The following is a 16,741-nucleotide window of genomic DNA, read 5'->3' as shown; positions in this document are numbered from 1 at the left end:
GTCTGCTCAAATCATAAATATCTAGAAGCAAATATTTTCTTCAGACTCTTCAGTATGTGATAGCAAAGCTTTTATAGGCTCTAATGTACATTGTGATACAATAATTGTGATGCAACATTATGTGAAGGATACCTACACTGCTGTTTAAGACCTTTGTTAACATTACATGAATATTTTGCAAAGTAATACTGGATAATTTATGTAAGGGCCTTATGTAAGTGTCTAAATGTGTCTAAAAACCTTTTATGAAAGAACAAATTTAGTACAAAAAAATTGTTTATAACATGAGAAAAGATTCCAACATTTTTTTGGTCAGGTGACTTTCTTGGCAACAGAAGGTCAACTGTTGTGTGTGGACATTGTTTTCTGATTTACCACTTTACTTATTTGCATTCAAAACTTTATGCTTAACATCAAACTAATTATCTACTGTCATGTAAGGAGAAAGGTCCTTTTTTGCAAAAGCGTTTCCTACATTCTCTAACATCTAATTATAAACCTATTTATAAATGTTTATGCCCTGTGTAGGTACCCTTCAAATAAAGTGCCTATTTCAAATCTGAAAATGAATTGCTTACCTACAATGAATTAGTTTGATGACTTTTGTGCTGCTGCAGCTGAGCAGATCATTACCTCATTAGGCCCTGATTACCTGTACACATGTTAATTTTTGCAGTTACCTAAATAACCAATCATATGGCAACAGCATATAAAGCAGAAATCATGTTAATCTTCAAAAATGCAGGTCCTTTGTGAGTTCCTGGTATACAGTAATTAGTACTTACAAAAGTGGTTCTATGAAGGACAACTGGTAAATTGGTGAAAGACGTTTTGGTGCCGAAAGTTCATGCATGTGGGGAGTAAAGTCTAAGCCTGTCTGTTCCAAGCCCACAGAAGAGCTAATGTAGACCAAAGTGCTGAAAAACTTAATGGCTATTATAGAAAAATGTGTCAGAATATACAGTGCCTTGCATATACCAGTCAGGGTGCCTTGCTCACCACCAAAAGCACTTAGAGTGCATATGAGCATCAGAACTGGACATACAGAAATAAAAAGAAGGTCAAAATCATGTTTTCATTTCCATCATGTGCATTGCCTGGGGAAGAGATGGCACCAGGATGCTCTATGGGAAGAAGACATGCTGTGATGTGCAGGGCATTGTTCTGCTGGGAAACCTTGGGTGCTGCAGCTTTAATTTGGATGTTACTTTGGCCCTTACCTAAATATTGCTGTAGACCAAGTAAGCGTCTTCATAGTAACATTGCAGTGGCCTCTTTCAGCAGAATAATGCATTGTGCCACACTGCAAAAATTGTTTAGGAATGGTTTGAGGAACATGACAGACATGGCAAGGTGTTGACAGACACAGACAAGGTGTTGACTTGGCCGCCAAAGTCATCTCAGTCTGATCAAGCATATGTGGATTGTGCTGGACAAACAAGCCCGAAACATGCAGGCTCCACCTCGCAAATTGAAGTACCTGCTGCTTAAATTGACACAAATGTCTGCACATGCTCTTCTGAAGGGTTAGCCCACAGTAATAAGATTACTAAATAGTATGCTTAATTGTTATTGTGGCTTTCACACGCCAAAGCTACTTTATGGACACACTCCTACAAAAACTTAATCAAGAAAACAGTGTTATAATGCATCCATTATTCAGGATAAATTATAAAATTAATTCACAGTAATGAGAATATATCTCAAATAAAAACAGATACAATAAAGACCTAGCAAAACTATAAATGGAATTTTTAAAAATTGAACTTTGCATAGATTGTAGCAAACATGCCAATCCATAATTCCAATAAACCACACAGTGTCATTATTGTGTGTGCCATCATCATAATTCTGTGGAAGTTGTTGTTGTTATTATTATTATTATTATTATTATTATTATTATTTTAAAGCACATTTAGTTTTCATGTCATAGTTTGTGTGAGCATATTTTTGTTGTGAATTAACCAGGCACTAAATAGTATCATTGGGAATCAGTTGTATGCATAGAGAGACTTGACATTTAAACCTGAAAGGGTAGTAAGTGCTGGAGGCAAATCACCTAGCAGGGGCCACATGCAAGAAAAGCCTTCTGTGTTGTGTGTGTTTGGGAGGGATACTACTATACAACTGTATTTATGAGATATGAGATATCATTAGTACAATTCCACAAACATCTGGCTCCAGAAACATCAGGCTTTTATCTTTAGACAAATAACATTTACTGAGTTAATGACTGATGTCTAAAATTAAGAGTTAAATTTCAATTCAATTAGATTCAATTAGATTGACCTGTATAGTGCTTTTAGTATTAACTAGTTACCAAAACAGCATTTTAGAGTTGCCATAGTCTCCAAGGGGTTTAATCCACTGCAGTCCCTTGGGTTTCCCGGCTGTCCATTTGGGGCAATCCCCTCTAGCAGTGAGTCCCACCATGTGACAAGACTCCAACCAGAAGCAGAGCATCGGTATGGATCAGGCAGGTCCAGAGAAGAAAGGGTGACACTGAGAACTCAGAACTCTGAAGTAGCATGTGTTTTAAAAAATAAAAAAAATAAAAAAAAGGAAAAAAGATAAATGACTCATATTATAAATAAATATATTGGTCAGAATTTTTTTTAGGACTGTATATCATGGTTTTTGGTATTATTATATTTCTGAACAAATACATTTTAAGTGAAATGGGTCAAATTTATATAGTAGCAGAAAAGCATTCTGTTTTTGATTAGGGAAACTATAGAATATTTAAAATTGAATTTGTGAAGCGACTGCATTTAGCTTTCAGTAGTCCATCAGTAATCAGTGTTCTTTTAAACCCAAGCACATTTCATGTGATGTGCTGAAACTATATATAATCATCTCATAATTTCTTTATCATAGTATTTTTTGTCAGCCATGATTTACAATCTGCTGTCATTCAAGTAAGAGCCAGATAGAATCTCAGACTCTCTCGGGAGAGATAACAATTAAAGAGATAACTCTCTCTTTTCATATAACAATTAAACTGTCAGAATTAAAATCCAATTAATCAAAAGTTTGAAGGATTTTTTTTTTATCAAGTTAATGGAGCAAAAAGCATGTTTTTCTTAAATTATATAAGAATTTATTTCATAAACTACACAATGTAGGTTTGATCAACAATATCTATTGAGTCAATTACAGTTTTCCTTTGTGATATACACCTGTCATCAACATGAGAGGGGCAGCTAATACCATGTTTTCAAGTCATTTTAGTGGCAGCATGTGTCAATGAAAAAGCAATGGACTTAAAATAGAATCTTATAAAACACCAAACTTTTCATATTTATGCATAGAGAAATCACCATTTACATCTATGAACTGAAGACGATCAGTCATATAAGACCTGGAACAGGAGAGGGCTGAAATTCAATAAGTTAATTGGTTTATGTTAATACTATGAGAAATAATCACACTCATAACAGACTTCCTGGCAGCTTAAACTAGTCTGGTCATTCTCCATTGTTACGTTTAACACATTACTGTTATGCAGTATTGTAAGAAATTACCAATCTGGTGGGATCTTTATGATTACTGGTGAGTATGAGGTTCCAATGACCGGTAAGACTCTCTTTGGCCAATGAACGGCAAACTAAAACAGGACATGACTGCCACTCTGCCTTTTGATTTAATTATCATAATACAGCTAACAACATTAACAACAGGTCTCAGACCATACCTTCTAGTATAAGAACTGCAGTAGACCATTGGAACCAGCACAGGCAAAAGTAGTTTTAGATGCTCATTAACAAAGACAGTTTGAAGTCATGATTCAAACTATTTAAAGTTTGGTTATTGAATGTTTAGTGTTCGGTCTAACTCCACTGAACACAAGGTACCTTGGGACTACAAAAAAGACTTTGCACCATGAACAAATATTCCTTATTTTTCCTTATCTTTCTAAAAGCATGCACTATTTTCTTTAGACTTTCTGAAATATTAATAATTTTCTTGTAAAATTCTGGCTTTTTCCTCAAAATATTGACTTTTTTAAATTATGATGTTATTGTGTTAATGTTGTCAGTTTCCTCCACAATCTCAGTTTTTTCATGTTATGGCACTTTTCATCTATGTTCCAAAAAAGAACCAAATTCTTTCAAGCTGTTTGAATGGTAAAGTGATCTGGTCTGGAAGAGACGATCAGACTAGGAACTCAGAACACTGGAGCTCTGGAGTGGCACGTATAGCTCAACAGAGAGAGATCTTCTTTTAGTTGTACTTTATCATACAAGGGGGGCACGGTGTCTTAGTGGTTAGCACGTTCGCCTCACACCTCCAGGGTTGGGGGTTCGATTCCCGCCTCCACCTTGTGTGTGTGGAGTTTGCATGTTCTCCCCATGCCTCGGGGGTTTCCTTCGGGTACTCCGGTTTCCTCCCCCGGTCCAAAGACATGCATGGTAGGTTGATTGGCATCTCTGGAAAATTGTCCGTAGTGTGTGATTGCATGAGTGAATGAGAGTGTGTGTGTGCCCTGCGATGGGTTGGCACTCCGTCCAGGGTGTATCCTGCCTTGATGCCCAATGACGCCTGAGATAGGCACAGGCTCCCCGTGACCCGAGGTAGTTCGGATAAGTGGTAGAAAATGACTGAGAGAGTGAGAGTTTATCATACAACTTTACTTATTGCTTCTTTCAGCTATAGTGTTTGCCAGTGTGTGAAGTTACAAATGCAATCACATTAAAATATAATGATTGTTATTACATCAATTTGATAGAATCACTAGAAATGAAAATTAAATATCAATCACAGTTTGCATCTTGACAGCCTTTGTACAAGTGTTCATGGGTTCACATCAACAATGTGAATATTCAGTTCTATGGGAGGCTTCAATGTCTCCACAATCTGGATCTACAGAGAGACTGAATACGTATAAGTATAATCATTGTTAGCTTCGATTTAAACCTACGTTTGTTAAACTACGTGATATTATATATAGACCAAACGGATGTGTTGGTGTCCAAAGTATTCAATATCATGGTTCTGGCTGGAGTTTATTCACTTGTAGACGTTTATTCAGTTTTAACCAAACAAATCCAAAGCAAGTGAACAGGAGCGAATCCGCCTCAGGTCTGTTTATCATATGACAACCGGCTTCCTCTGAGACACATGAAGACATCGTTTATAAACTGCTGAAAGGACAACAGCAGCATAACAATGTGAGGATACGTGTGTGTGTGTGTGTGTGTGTGTGTGTGTGTGTGTGTGTGTCAGTATGTCCAGAGGAACACAACGGTTAATACTGTATTACTATAAAAACAAATGCTCCACTTGTTAAAGTGCATTTTCACTGTATCACGTGTTTGGCCTTTAAACATCCTACACAATGACTGTGTGACCTCTAGCGACATCTAGTGTCGAAATCGTACCTCCTTACGTTTTTTTATTATTATTAAATCAAATCAAATCAAATCAAATTTTATTTGTCACATACACATACATACAGGGTACAACATGTAGCAAAATGCTTTTTGCATCTGTCCGGTATATAAGCATAAAAATAAGGAATGCAATTTAGGATTAAAAAAAAAGAACAAAAGTAGATAGATAAATAAAAAAGTATAAACTATATAAAAAAACTATATAAAAGATGAAAATATAAGTGGAAAAATAATGTATATACATAAATGTGTGTGGTTTTTAAAGATTGCCCTTAAAGTGTCCAGGTGCAGTATGGTGTGTAAATAGTGAATATAGTGTATAAAGTGGCACTGTGCTGTGCAAGTCCAGAGTTAAAGTTAAAGTGTCAGTGCAAAAAAGGTGTGCATAAAAACAGTGAAGATGGAGAGAGAGGTCTAGTACTAGATCCTGGGTGTTTCCGGTGATTTAGACTCCGAATGGCCTGCGGAAAGAAGCTTCTCCTCATTCTCTCTGTGTTTGCTTTCAAGGAGCGGAAGCGTTTCCCTGAATGCAACAAAGAAAAGAGTCCATTGTTGGGATGACTGAGATCCTTTATATCTTCCTGGCTCTGGTCGGGCACCGCATGCTGTATGTTGCAGGTCAAGGAGCTCAGTGTGGATGGTACATTCAGCTGACCGCACGACCCACTGGATGGCTCACCTGTCCTGCATGGTGCTGTTTCCGAACCAGGAATTGATGCTACCCGTCAGGACGCTCTCAATAGTGCAGGTGTGTGTAGAAAGTCTTTAGCACCTGAGAGGGTCCCTTAAGCGTCTCAGGTGGTACAGATGCTGCCGGGCCTTCTTCACCAGGGTGTTGATGTGACAGGACCAAGACAGGTCCTGTGTGATGTGAACACCCAGGTACCGGAAACTGTCCACTCTCTCCACTGGGGTCCCGTTGATGTTTAGCGGTTGGTATGACCGCTCCTGCTTTGTGCTGAAGTCCACTATCAACTCCTTAGTCTTGCTGACGTTCAGCAGAATATTGTTCTCCTGGCACCATCTCTCCAGGTTTTTAGTCTCCTGTAGGTAGGCCGTCTCGTCGTTGTTGGAGATCAAGCCCACCACAACAGTGTCGTCAGCAAACTTGATGATGATGGTGGAGTTGGAAGTGGCCACACAGTCATACGTGTACAGTGAGTACAGCAGGGGGCTCAGAACACAACCCTGGGGAGCTCCAGTGCTGAGGGTGAGGGTGGATGAGGTGTGTTTGACCACCCGTACGGCTTGTGGTCTGTCTGTCAGGAAGTTGGAAATCCATTGAGTCACAGAACCTCTAACTTAGAGGTGAGCGTGGAGGGAATTATGGTGTTAAACGCTGAACTGTAGTCCACAAACAGCATTTTTGCATAATTCCCGCAGTCCAGATGGCTCATCGTGGTGTGGAGAAGACGGCAACCTCAGTATAGCGGTTCTGGCGGTACGTGAACTGTAGTGGATCCAGTGTGTCTGGTAGTGATGCAGTGATGAAGTCTCTGACAAGTCTCTCGAAGCACTTCATCACTACTGATGTCAGAGCTACAGGGCGGTAGTTGTTGAGGCAGGCGGGCCTGGATTAATAATAATAATAATAATAATAATAATAATAATAATAATAACTATTCTTATTGTTATTATCATTACTATTATTATTACTATTACATTGTAAATTATTGTAAAATATGTATTCTTATTTTAAAAAACAAACAAAACTTTTCTGGTTTCCTACCATGTGTACATATTACTTTACTTACAAAGCAGTGTTATATCAGTTATACATTTACAACCGGGTTGTATTTACAACTGGATACTCGGTTTAAATACACATTCATTATTATTATGACACTTAAGTTTGAAATATGTAGATATTTAAAACCTTTCATTTGGCAGCTGATACATTTGCATCCTCCAGAGGTCCTCCGGGCCACCGTAGATCGCAAACCTTTAACCAGGAAGTTTATTTCAGCCTGCACACAACATGGCGACTACCGAGCTGAAACACGAGACTTTACCAGATGAAGAAATGCTCGGTGATCTAGAAAAAAATGTAAGTGTCTAGCCAGTACAATTTATTATTACAACTTAATTTAAATAAACAATGAGTGTAGACAATTTCAGCAGGTTTGACACGGTTTTATGAAGTTGTTTGATCCATATGATGTGTATTAGGAGTCCAGTGACTTTCTACAGCAACCAGTGAGGTGTTGAGGAATATTGTAGGCTCTTTTGGGGTAAATGAGTTATCCACATTTATATATACACAGTTATATATATACACACTCCTGTACAATATAGTAAGACTGGGGAAACATTACAAGTGTTTACATTTCATGCTGGTGGTTTGTAACCAGGTTGTAAAAACTGCTTCAAAATGTCAAGAAGAAACAGGAGCAAGAGACAAAAATGAGAGAGCAGGCAATTTATTGAAAACTGCATTTAAACTCAAACAGACTGTTCATCAATTGATCAAATGTTTAAGACCAAAGCCTAAAAAAACAGAACTAAAAATGTCAAAAAAGGTCTCAGTGGTGAGAAGCGTCATTGTTCTTGTCGATCACTTCAAGAACTCGTATTGTCATGTTTGATGTAACTGTTTTCAGGAGGCTGGTGGGAACGTTGCTCCATGTGGTGAATATGGCTTCATGAAGGGCATCTACAGTCTGGAACTGATGTCCGTTTTTGTAAACGTCCCTTGCCATCCATCCTTGAACATTCACAAGGGGATTTAGATCAGGGGAACATGCAGGATGGTCCAAAAGAGCAACACTATTCTCCTGGAATAAAGTGAAGTCCTTTGTCAGGTGGGTGTTCTGAATTGCAGCGTGGTCCTGTTGAAAGACCCAGTCATTACCACACAGACGAGGGCCCTCAGTCAAGATATGTCCACATAGCCAGCTTCCGGTTGACACCTCTGCCCAACCTGAAGCTCCATTTCCCATTGAAAGAACAAGCACCCCATATCATGATGGTGCCTCCTCCACTGTGCCGGGCAGAAAACGTCTCCAGTGGGATCTCCTTGTCATGCCAGTAATGTTGAAAGCCATCAGAACCACCTAGGTTAAATTTTTATTTTTGTCAGAGAATAAAATTTCTTCCACCTTCAATGTCCCATGTTTGGTTCTCCATTGCAAAATCCAAACGTGGCATTTGAAGACGTTTTTTGTTCTTTAAGTATTTCTCTCGCAGGTGCTGTCTTATGAATATTGGGCTTCAGTTCGCATCAGTAAGGGCCTTTATTTGGGACCAGGATCAGCCTGTGTCTTAATGGACAGCCTGTCGGATCCTCCAGCTCAGTGCACGTGAAATTTTTTTGGGTCTACCACTTGAATTTTTTGTCCCATAACTCTCAGGAACTTTTAAGAAATTTAAAATGACTGTCTTCCTGCGCCCAACTTCAGCAGCATGGCTCATTGTGAGAGCCCTTGCTTGTGCAGCTCGACAATCCTGGTGCGTTCAAAAACAGAAAGAATTTTTGAACTTGCCATCAGGAGATAATGACATGAAAGCAATATATTAGTGCAGATTGAACAGCCTGTTTGAGTTTAAATGCAGTTTTCAATAAATTGCCTACTCTCTACACCTTGTCTCTTGCTCCTATTTCTTCTGACATTTTGAAGCAGTTCTTACAACCTGGTTACAAACCACCAGCATGAAATGTGAATACTTGTAATGTTTCCCCGTCTTAAGATCTTGTTCAGGAGTGTATTTACAAACTGATTTTTCTTTACAAGAAAATAATAAAAGATCTAAAAATGTATCTTATGTTGAAAATATTAAAACTGATGACTAAAACTAACTGATGGGAGAGACCTCTTCCTGCGCACAGTCCACAAGAGCTCACTGAATGCTTTGATGAGCGTGAAAAGTGCCACAGAAACGTATGTGTCCCATTCTTATTTTCTTATAGTTCATAGACATTTTTCACACTAAATGATTTCAAGTACAAAATATGATCTAAGACAGACATTTCTTTATTTAAGGGAAAAGGCCCTGCAACAAAGCTCACCATGGTGAATTTTTTTTTGGAGGGTTTTTTGGTCATGACCTCTAAATTGGGTTTAATTCAGGACTTTAATTTGACCACACCACAACCTTGAATTAGTTTATTTTGAGCCATTCTGAGATGAACTTTCTCTTGTACTCCATATCTTGCTGCATAGTTTTAGATAGATATCTTAAGAATTAAGTAAGAACTATATACTAATACAAGTTAGGGCCCCCTGTTGCTCTCAAACAGCCTTAATTCTTAGTGCCATGGATTGCATAAGATGTTGGACACATTCCTTTGAGATTTTGTTTTGTTAACATGATTGTATCATGCAGACCTTGCAGTTTTTCAGGTGCAATTTCATGCTCTGAATCTCTCATTCTATCACAGTTGTCCATTTTACCAGATTCCTAAGGTGTTTGATTACATTCAGATCCTATGGCCTGGAAGATGAATAATGCTGAATAACAGTGAACTCAATGACATGTTCATGTAACCAGTTTAAGGTTGACTTTTATATCTTGGAACATTATTAGGGTTGAACCCGTGTGTTCCTTTGCTGTTGTAGACCATCTGCATTAAGGTTTGATATGTTGTGCATTCTGATATGCTTTTCTGCTCACCACAGTTGTAGAGTGTGGTTATGAGTTACTGTAGCCTTTCTTTATTGTACTATTCTGAGTAAACTCCCAGGATATCAGCGTTTATAAAAAAAATAAAAAATACTCAGACCAACCTGTCCAACATCAAATCATCATCAGAATCACTGAGTGCGCATTTTTCCCATTCTGTTGGTTAATGTGAACATTATCTGATGTTGATGGCCTATGTCTGTGTGAGTTTTTTGCAGTGCACTGCAGCCACATGATTAACTGATTAGATAACTTCATTTTTAAAAAAGCAATATGTAGATAGAGAACACCGTAATGCAGTACTTGATTTGGTGTGTGTATAGTATGAAAAGTATAAGTAAAAAGTTTTTATAAAAGCAGTATATCTTTTGCTGTTTCTTTTTATTGTTTCAAATATTTACATGCTGACAGTTTGTCCTACTCCTTAGCTATAATGCCATAATAATGCCTATAATGTTCTTCAATGCCATAGAAGATCCGAGAGACTCCAGAAGACATCAAGCAAGAGGCCATCATTAACACACTGGCTTTCCATCCAAAAGAAGATATCCTTGCTGCTGGAGATGTTGATGGAGACATATATTTGTATGTCGCTTTTAAAACAGACATGTGAACTGTGCTATTTCTGGCTGCTAACATCTGAAGCCATTTCATAATGCGTTTAGAACACATGATAGAGAGTACTGCTTACAATGTCTACATCATTTAACAGATGATCAGATTGATTACTGTAATTATATATTGAAGCCTTCACCAGAGGGTTTCTCTGTAAGAATGCATCCACTTAATCCAGAGCTGAAACATAACCCATTTAATTACAATTTTATATGTCTTTTGGAACTTTTGTTTTTCCCCCTTGTGAAATCTAAAACTTTAACTGATGCTTCCAACATTGCAGATACAGATACTCATGCGAAGATGGGAAGAACAAAGAGCTGTGGTCATCTGGGCATCACCTGAAGTCCTGCAGAAAAGTTGCTTTCTCAAGTGATGGAGAAAGTGAGTATGTTTTTACAAGCTGTGTTTATCTCAGTTGGTCTTTTATGCTATGCTGTACTGTTTTGTTTTGTTTGATTTGATTTGTTCCTGTACATTCTTCTATCTTCCAGAATTATTTAGCGTGTCCAAAGACAAAGCTGTTCATGTCATGGATGCAGTGGCTGGAAAACTTGTTACGCGCCTTTCTAAAGCCCACAGGTATTGCTTAGTGCTTAGTCTGTAAATTCTAAAAGTGTTTGGTCATGTGAAGATCTGTGAAGGTAGCTTTGACTTACAGTATAGTGTCAAGCCAATCAACCGAATTATAATTTAAAGATTTTGCTGCTGCTACTGGTACTAATTTTTCTTGTTCCCTAACGACTCACGCAGACCAAACTGTTTCCTGCTATGTCTGTTACCTAACTCTTCACTACCACTGCTTGTTTGTCAGAGATCTTGTCTAATATTTTTTTTATGAGAAAAAGGTTGTGGTGCCATGAACAAAGATGGTGTCTTTCTACAAGAAATAAATTAGAATATATATTATTGCCTCTAGTATCTCTTCCATTCTGTTCTATTTTAATTGTGTTCAGAATATCTTTCTCATATACCCTAATTTGTAATGACACTATTTTGCAGTAAAGCAGTAATGATCACAATTTAGTAGAGTAGTAGCCCTATAATTCTAGGGTGGTGGGTCATAGGTTCTCCTGCTTTAAACTGACTTGATTTTTCTGTTTAGCAAGCCTATTAATGCCCTGCTGGTAGTTGATGAGAATGTGGTTGCCACTGGGGATGATGAGGGCACATTGAAAGTGTGGGACATGAGAAGAAGCACTTCATTTATGTCCCTGAAACACCACGAGGACTACATCAGTGACATAGCTGCTGATTCAGCAAAGAGGACTTTGCTTACATCCAGGTACCAAGCTAACAGCAAATAAACACCCCTTCAAAATTGAATGGGGGTTATTTATCAATCTCTTAGTAAAGCTGTGAGCAAATGTTTGCTTAAGCCAAATTGTACTATGAAAATTAAAACTTTTTCCCAAATTTACAGAATTTACATGGGTACATTTACATTTTACGGTATTTGGCAGACACCCTTATCCATAGTGACTTGTGTTATTAAATCATTATGTATAACTGAGCAGTTGAGTGTTGGATGCCTTGCTGGGTGCCAGCGGTGGCGATTTGGTAGACATTGGGACCAGGGAAACCTTAACCACTAGGCTAACACATCATAATTTCCTGGTCACAATACAAATACATCTGTTTATATCCAGCCTGATAATGATGCCCATATTATTATGTATTTCCTGACTTCGAAAAACTCTATCATTTTAGAAAATCGAACAAGAAATTTTTTTTTATTATTTATTTATTTATTTATTTATTTTTTTTAAGAAAAAAAAACAATGTTTTGGGTTCTTGTCTTTAGTGGTGATGGATCTATGGGTGTGTTCAATTTAAAGAGGAGAAGATTTGAACTGCTCTCTGAAATCCAGGATGGCGATCTCACTTCTGTGTCCATTATGAAGGTGACGGATACACAATGATAATGCAAGGATAATGCTAGTATGATAATGATGTTTAAGAAGAAACTATCTTGTTCTTTCCCTGAATCACAGCATGGCCGAAAGGTGGTGTGTGGCTCCAGCGAAGGGACGCTCTACATTTTCAACTGGAATGGATTTGGTGCAACTAGTGATCGATTTGCCCTCCAGGCAGAGTCTGTAGACTGCATTGTTCCAATTACAGACAACATATTGTGTACTGCCTCTATGGATGGAGTCATCAGGTAAGGGGCAAGCAGAGTGACAAAACACTGCAGTGAACAAGACTAATATACTGTGGGGCTTGAAAGTTTGGGCACCCCAGCTAAAAATCTTTTATTAATGTGAATAAGAAGCCAAGAAAAGATGGAAAAATCTCCAAAATGGCAAAAGTTTGGGCACCCTGCAGAGTTTATAGCATGTACTGCCCCCTTTGGAAAGCTGAGACCTGACAGTGTCATGGATTGTTCTCAATCATCATCTGGAAAGACCAGGTGATGTCAATCTCAAAGGTTTTAAATGCCCAGACTTATCTGACCTTGCCCCAACAATCAGCACCATGGGTTCTTCTAAGCAGTTGTATAGAAACCTGAAACTGAAAATAGTTGAAGCTCACAAAGCAGGAGAAGGCTATAAGAAGATAGCAAAGCGTTTTCAGATGCCAATATCCTCTGTTCGGAATGTAATTAAGAAATGGCAGTCATCAGGAACAGTGGAAGTTAAAGCAAGATCTGGAAGACCAAGAAAAATATCAGACAGAACAGCTCGCAGGATTGTGAGAAAAGCAAGTCAAAACCCTGGTTTGACTGCACGATCCCTCCAGAAAGATCTGGCAGACAAAGAGTTGTGGTACACCGTTCCACTATAAAGAGAAACTTACAAATGTGGTCTTCATGGAAGAGTCATCAGAAGAAAACCTCTTCTACATCCTCACCACAAAAGTCAGCGTTTGAAGTTTGCAAATGAACATATAGACAAGCCTGATGCATTTTGGAAACAAGTTCTGTGGACCGATGAGGTTAAAATACAACTTTTTGGCAAGAATATGCAAAGGTACATTTGGAGAAGTAAGGGCACAGAATTTAATGAAAAGAACCTCTGTCCAACTGTTAAGCATGGGATTGGATCAATCATGCTTTGGGGTTGTATTGCAGCCAGTGGCACAAGGAACATTTCACGAGGAAAAATGGATTCAATAAAATTTCAGCAAATTTTGGACGCTAACTTGATGCCAGCTGTGAAGAAGCTGAAGTTAAAGAGAGGATGGCTTCTACAAATGGATAATGATCCTAAACGCACCTCAATCCACGGTGGATTACATCAAGAGGCGTAAACTGAAGGTTTTGCCATGGCCTTCACAATCTCCTGACCTCAACATAATTGTTAATCTATGTATAGACCTTAAAAGAGCAGTGCGTGACAGACAGCCCAGAAATCTCAAAGAACTGGAAGACTTTTCTAAGGAAGAATGGGCGAAGATACCTGAGAATTGAAAGACTCTTGACTGGCTACAAAAAGCGTTTACAAGCTGTGATACTTGCCAAAGGGGGCAGTACAAGGTATTAACTCTGCAGAGTGCCCAAACGTTTGCAGATGCCATTTTTTTGTTTTCTGTTATTTTGAAAGTGTAAATGATGGAAATAAAATCTAACTTTTTTGACATATAAGAATATCTAATCTGTAATATGATGCCTTTTGGAGATTTTTCCATATTTTCTTGGCTTCTTTATGCACATTAATACAAATTTTTACCTGGGGTGCCCAAACTTTCGAGCCCCACTGTAAACAGTTCTTATTTCATAGCTTAGTTCTAAGCTATCTCTCCCAAATATTTATAATATAGTTTATGATCTACATTAAAATTAAATACATTTTTATGTTGAATAGTTGGTTTTTTTTTCCCAAAATGAAATCCTATAAAATGTGTAAATCATGTAATAAATGTGATGGCAAGTCTAAAAAGCAATACACTTCAGAGATCTGTATTGGTTCTTGATTTATTCTTCCAAAAACATTTGATGAGTGATGTATAAAGCTTTATTTTGACACAATTGGAAATTGACTTTTGAAAGGTAATTCAAGGAAATAGTGGTTTGAGTAAGTTACAGTGATTAGTGAAACAATGATACTGTTTAAATTGTAACTCATAACAGGTCATGTTCAACTTATATTAACATATCATTGCCTATTGTCAAGTCATTGTTTTTTAAATTTTGTCTTAACAGTATGTAAGGGCTTAGCTTTGACTAAACTACTTCACTCCCCTTCAGTTGCCCAAACACTAGTCTGAATGTTAGTGTATTCATTTTTTATTTACAATCATTTTAAAAGATTTATTGCCATTTATAGCATAAAAATAGAGACAGGACCATAAATATTTGGACATTTGGACAAAGTTGTTTGCAGACGAAATTAACTAATAAATATGAGCTAAAGTGCTTTCACCTTCAAATCTAAGGGTCTTTCCATCCAAATTGGATGGTATAGGAATTAAAGCATTTTTCAGTAATTACCCCTTTTTAAAGGACCAAAATTAAGTGGACAAACTAACAAATTAAAATGTAATTTTAAATACTTTGTTGTAAATCCTCTGTCTGGAATCACTAGACATCTTGGTAGAAACCAAAATGATGCGCTGTCAGTTTTATGTTTATTATTCTTCAATCAAACAGAGGTCAGTGTTCCTGATTCTTCTCATTCAGTGGTGCAGATTAGTGGTTGTTCAAAGGAAAATCCTGTTGTCCGCTGCACATCGGGAAACTTTTGTGTTGCGCATCCACAGAACATACACCAAATAAGTTTAAGTTCACACAGACTCAAGAGTGGGGGTTACAATTTCATGGAGCATACACTTATCAGACAAACAACTGCAGCTTTAATTAGATATTGACTGAAGATCTGAGAGCTTATATTTATTATTTAAAATCTAATAGCCTATACTGTGGTAGACATCTAAAATAACAATAACTTCATGTACAAGTATGTGTGGTTCTGACTATAAAGGTCTTGAAAATTTGGATTTTACTGATTTAAAAAGTGATAGTTGCTATAAAGCCTTTCTTTAAGTGAAAAGAGAATGGTTAGCTTATGTTAATTTATTATTTGCTAGTTGTGTTAATATGTACTTTGGATTGTGCTGTTTTTTTCTGCATTCACTGTATGTATTATAATACTTTACCTTCTCTGCAGGGCTGTCAATATCTTGCCAAATCGGGTTGTTGGCAGTGTAGGGCAGCACATCAGTGAACCTATCGAGGAAATAGCTTGTTCATGGGACAAACGCTTTCTTGCCAGCTGTGCTCATGACCAGCTCATCAAGTTTTGGGATATTTCAAGACTCCTTGCCATGAGTGTCAGCGATTATCGACAGCAAAAAAAAAAAGATGGCTGTCTCAAGGCACTTAGCAATAAAGCATTTGGTGGAGTAGGGGACTTTTTCTCTGGACTACTTGACAGTAATGACCCAAACAGTACAACAGAAGAGGCAGAGGACAGTGATGAAGATAATGATGGGGACAGTGAAAGAAACTAAGACGTTTCATGTGCTCAAGCTTCTATTAATTGCAGTAGCCTATTTTTTTAATCTGTATTAGCTGTACCAAATTAGCAGTTATTTACACCAGGAAGAATCTAATGATGTACATTACGGGTGCATTATACATTGTTACTGCCTGTCTTCAATGGATACATTACTGATTCAAGTAATTTTACTTTTGTCTTGTAACTACACTCATTGGTCATTTTATCACGTATATCTACCTTAGATATGCTCTGTACAGGTATTTAATCACTGGCTGTATCCTGTCTACTATTATGCATATCTGTAAATGGAAAATGTCATCTCTTCTGCTAATAACAAATAACCCAAGCCTTAAAACTGTTCTTCAACTAACAAACTAGGCTATTGTCTTTATAAAGGTTAGGTTGGTAAGGAGCCTGTTTAATAAAATTGGTGGTAAAAGCAGTCAGTCTGTTTAAAGGTGTCAAACCTCATGTTAGTTAAGTGTGCTTTTATCACACAATAAATAAACGTGATGGTAAGAATAAGTAACTTGTATAAGTAAGTGCTGTAACATGTAGCATAAGCCCAATTAGTTCCAATTGTAATCAGATACCTGATAATGTCAAAAATTTCACATCAAAATTTAGATAATGTGGTCAATAGCACAAATTTAATCAGTGAATATTTAATTG

General features: G+C 37.4%; 1 protein-coding gene across 2 annotated transcripts; it reads left to right on the top strand.

Moving 5' to 3' along the window:
• Nucleotides 1-7,322: 7,322 nt before the first annotated feature.
• On the top strand, nt 7,323-16,511 carry wdr55 (WD repeat domain 55). 2 transcript variants are annotated; one of them, XM_060891217.1, is made up of 8 exons: nt 7,323-7,440; nt 10,486-10,598; nt 10,912-11,012; nt 11,123-11,210; nt 11,734-11,913; nt 12,433-12,532; nt 12,623-12,792; nt 15,737-16,511. In XM_060891217.1, the coding sequence occupies exons 1-8, from the start codon at nt 7,372-7,374 to the stop codon at nt 16,077-16,079; spliced, it is 1,164 nt and encodes a 387-aa protein (XP_060747200.1). In that variant the 5' UTR covers nt 7,323-7,371; the 3' UTR covers nt 16,080-16,511. The 2 variants fall into 2 exon arrangements, with proteins under 2 accessions (XP_060747200.1, XP_060747201.1); XM_060891218.1 differs by having other exon boundaries at nt 7,342-7,440; nt 10,489-10,598.
• The last annotated feature ends 230 nt before the right edge of the window (nt 16,512-16,741 follow it).

This window comes from Tachysurus vachellii, chromosome 17 (assembly GCF_030014155.1).
Source record: "Tachysurus vachellii isolate PV-2020 chromosome 17, HZAU_Pvac_v1, whole genome shotgun sequence".
Classification (NCBI taxonomy): domain Eukaryota; kingdom Metazoa; phylum Chordata; class Actinopteri; order Siluriformes; family Bagridae; genus Tachysurus; species Tachysurus vachellii.
This window is presented reverse-complemented; position numbering and strand designations above follow the sequence as displayed.

Coding starts and splice junctions, on each gene's coding strand:
- wdr55 (XM_060891217.1), top strand. CDS start 7,372: ATGGCGACTACCGAGCTGAAACACGAGACTTTACCAGATGAAGAAATG. Junction 7,441..10,485: donor TCGGTGATCTAGAAAAAAAT/GTAAGTGTCTAG, acceptor TCAATGCCATAG/AAGATCCGAGAGACTCCAGA. Junction 12,533..12,622: donor CTTCTGTGTCCATTATGAAG/GTGACGGATACA, acceptor CCTGAATCACAG/CATGGCCGAAAGGTGGTGTG.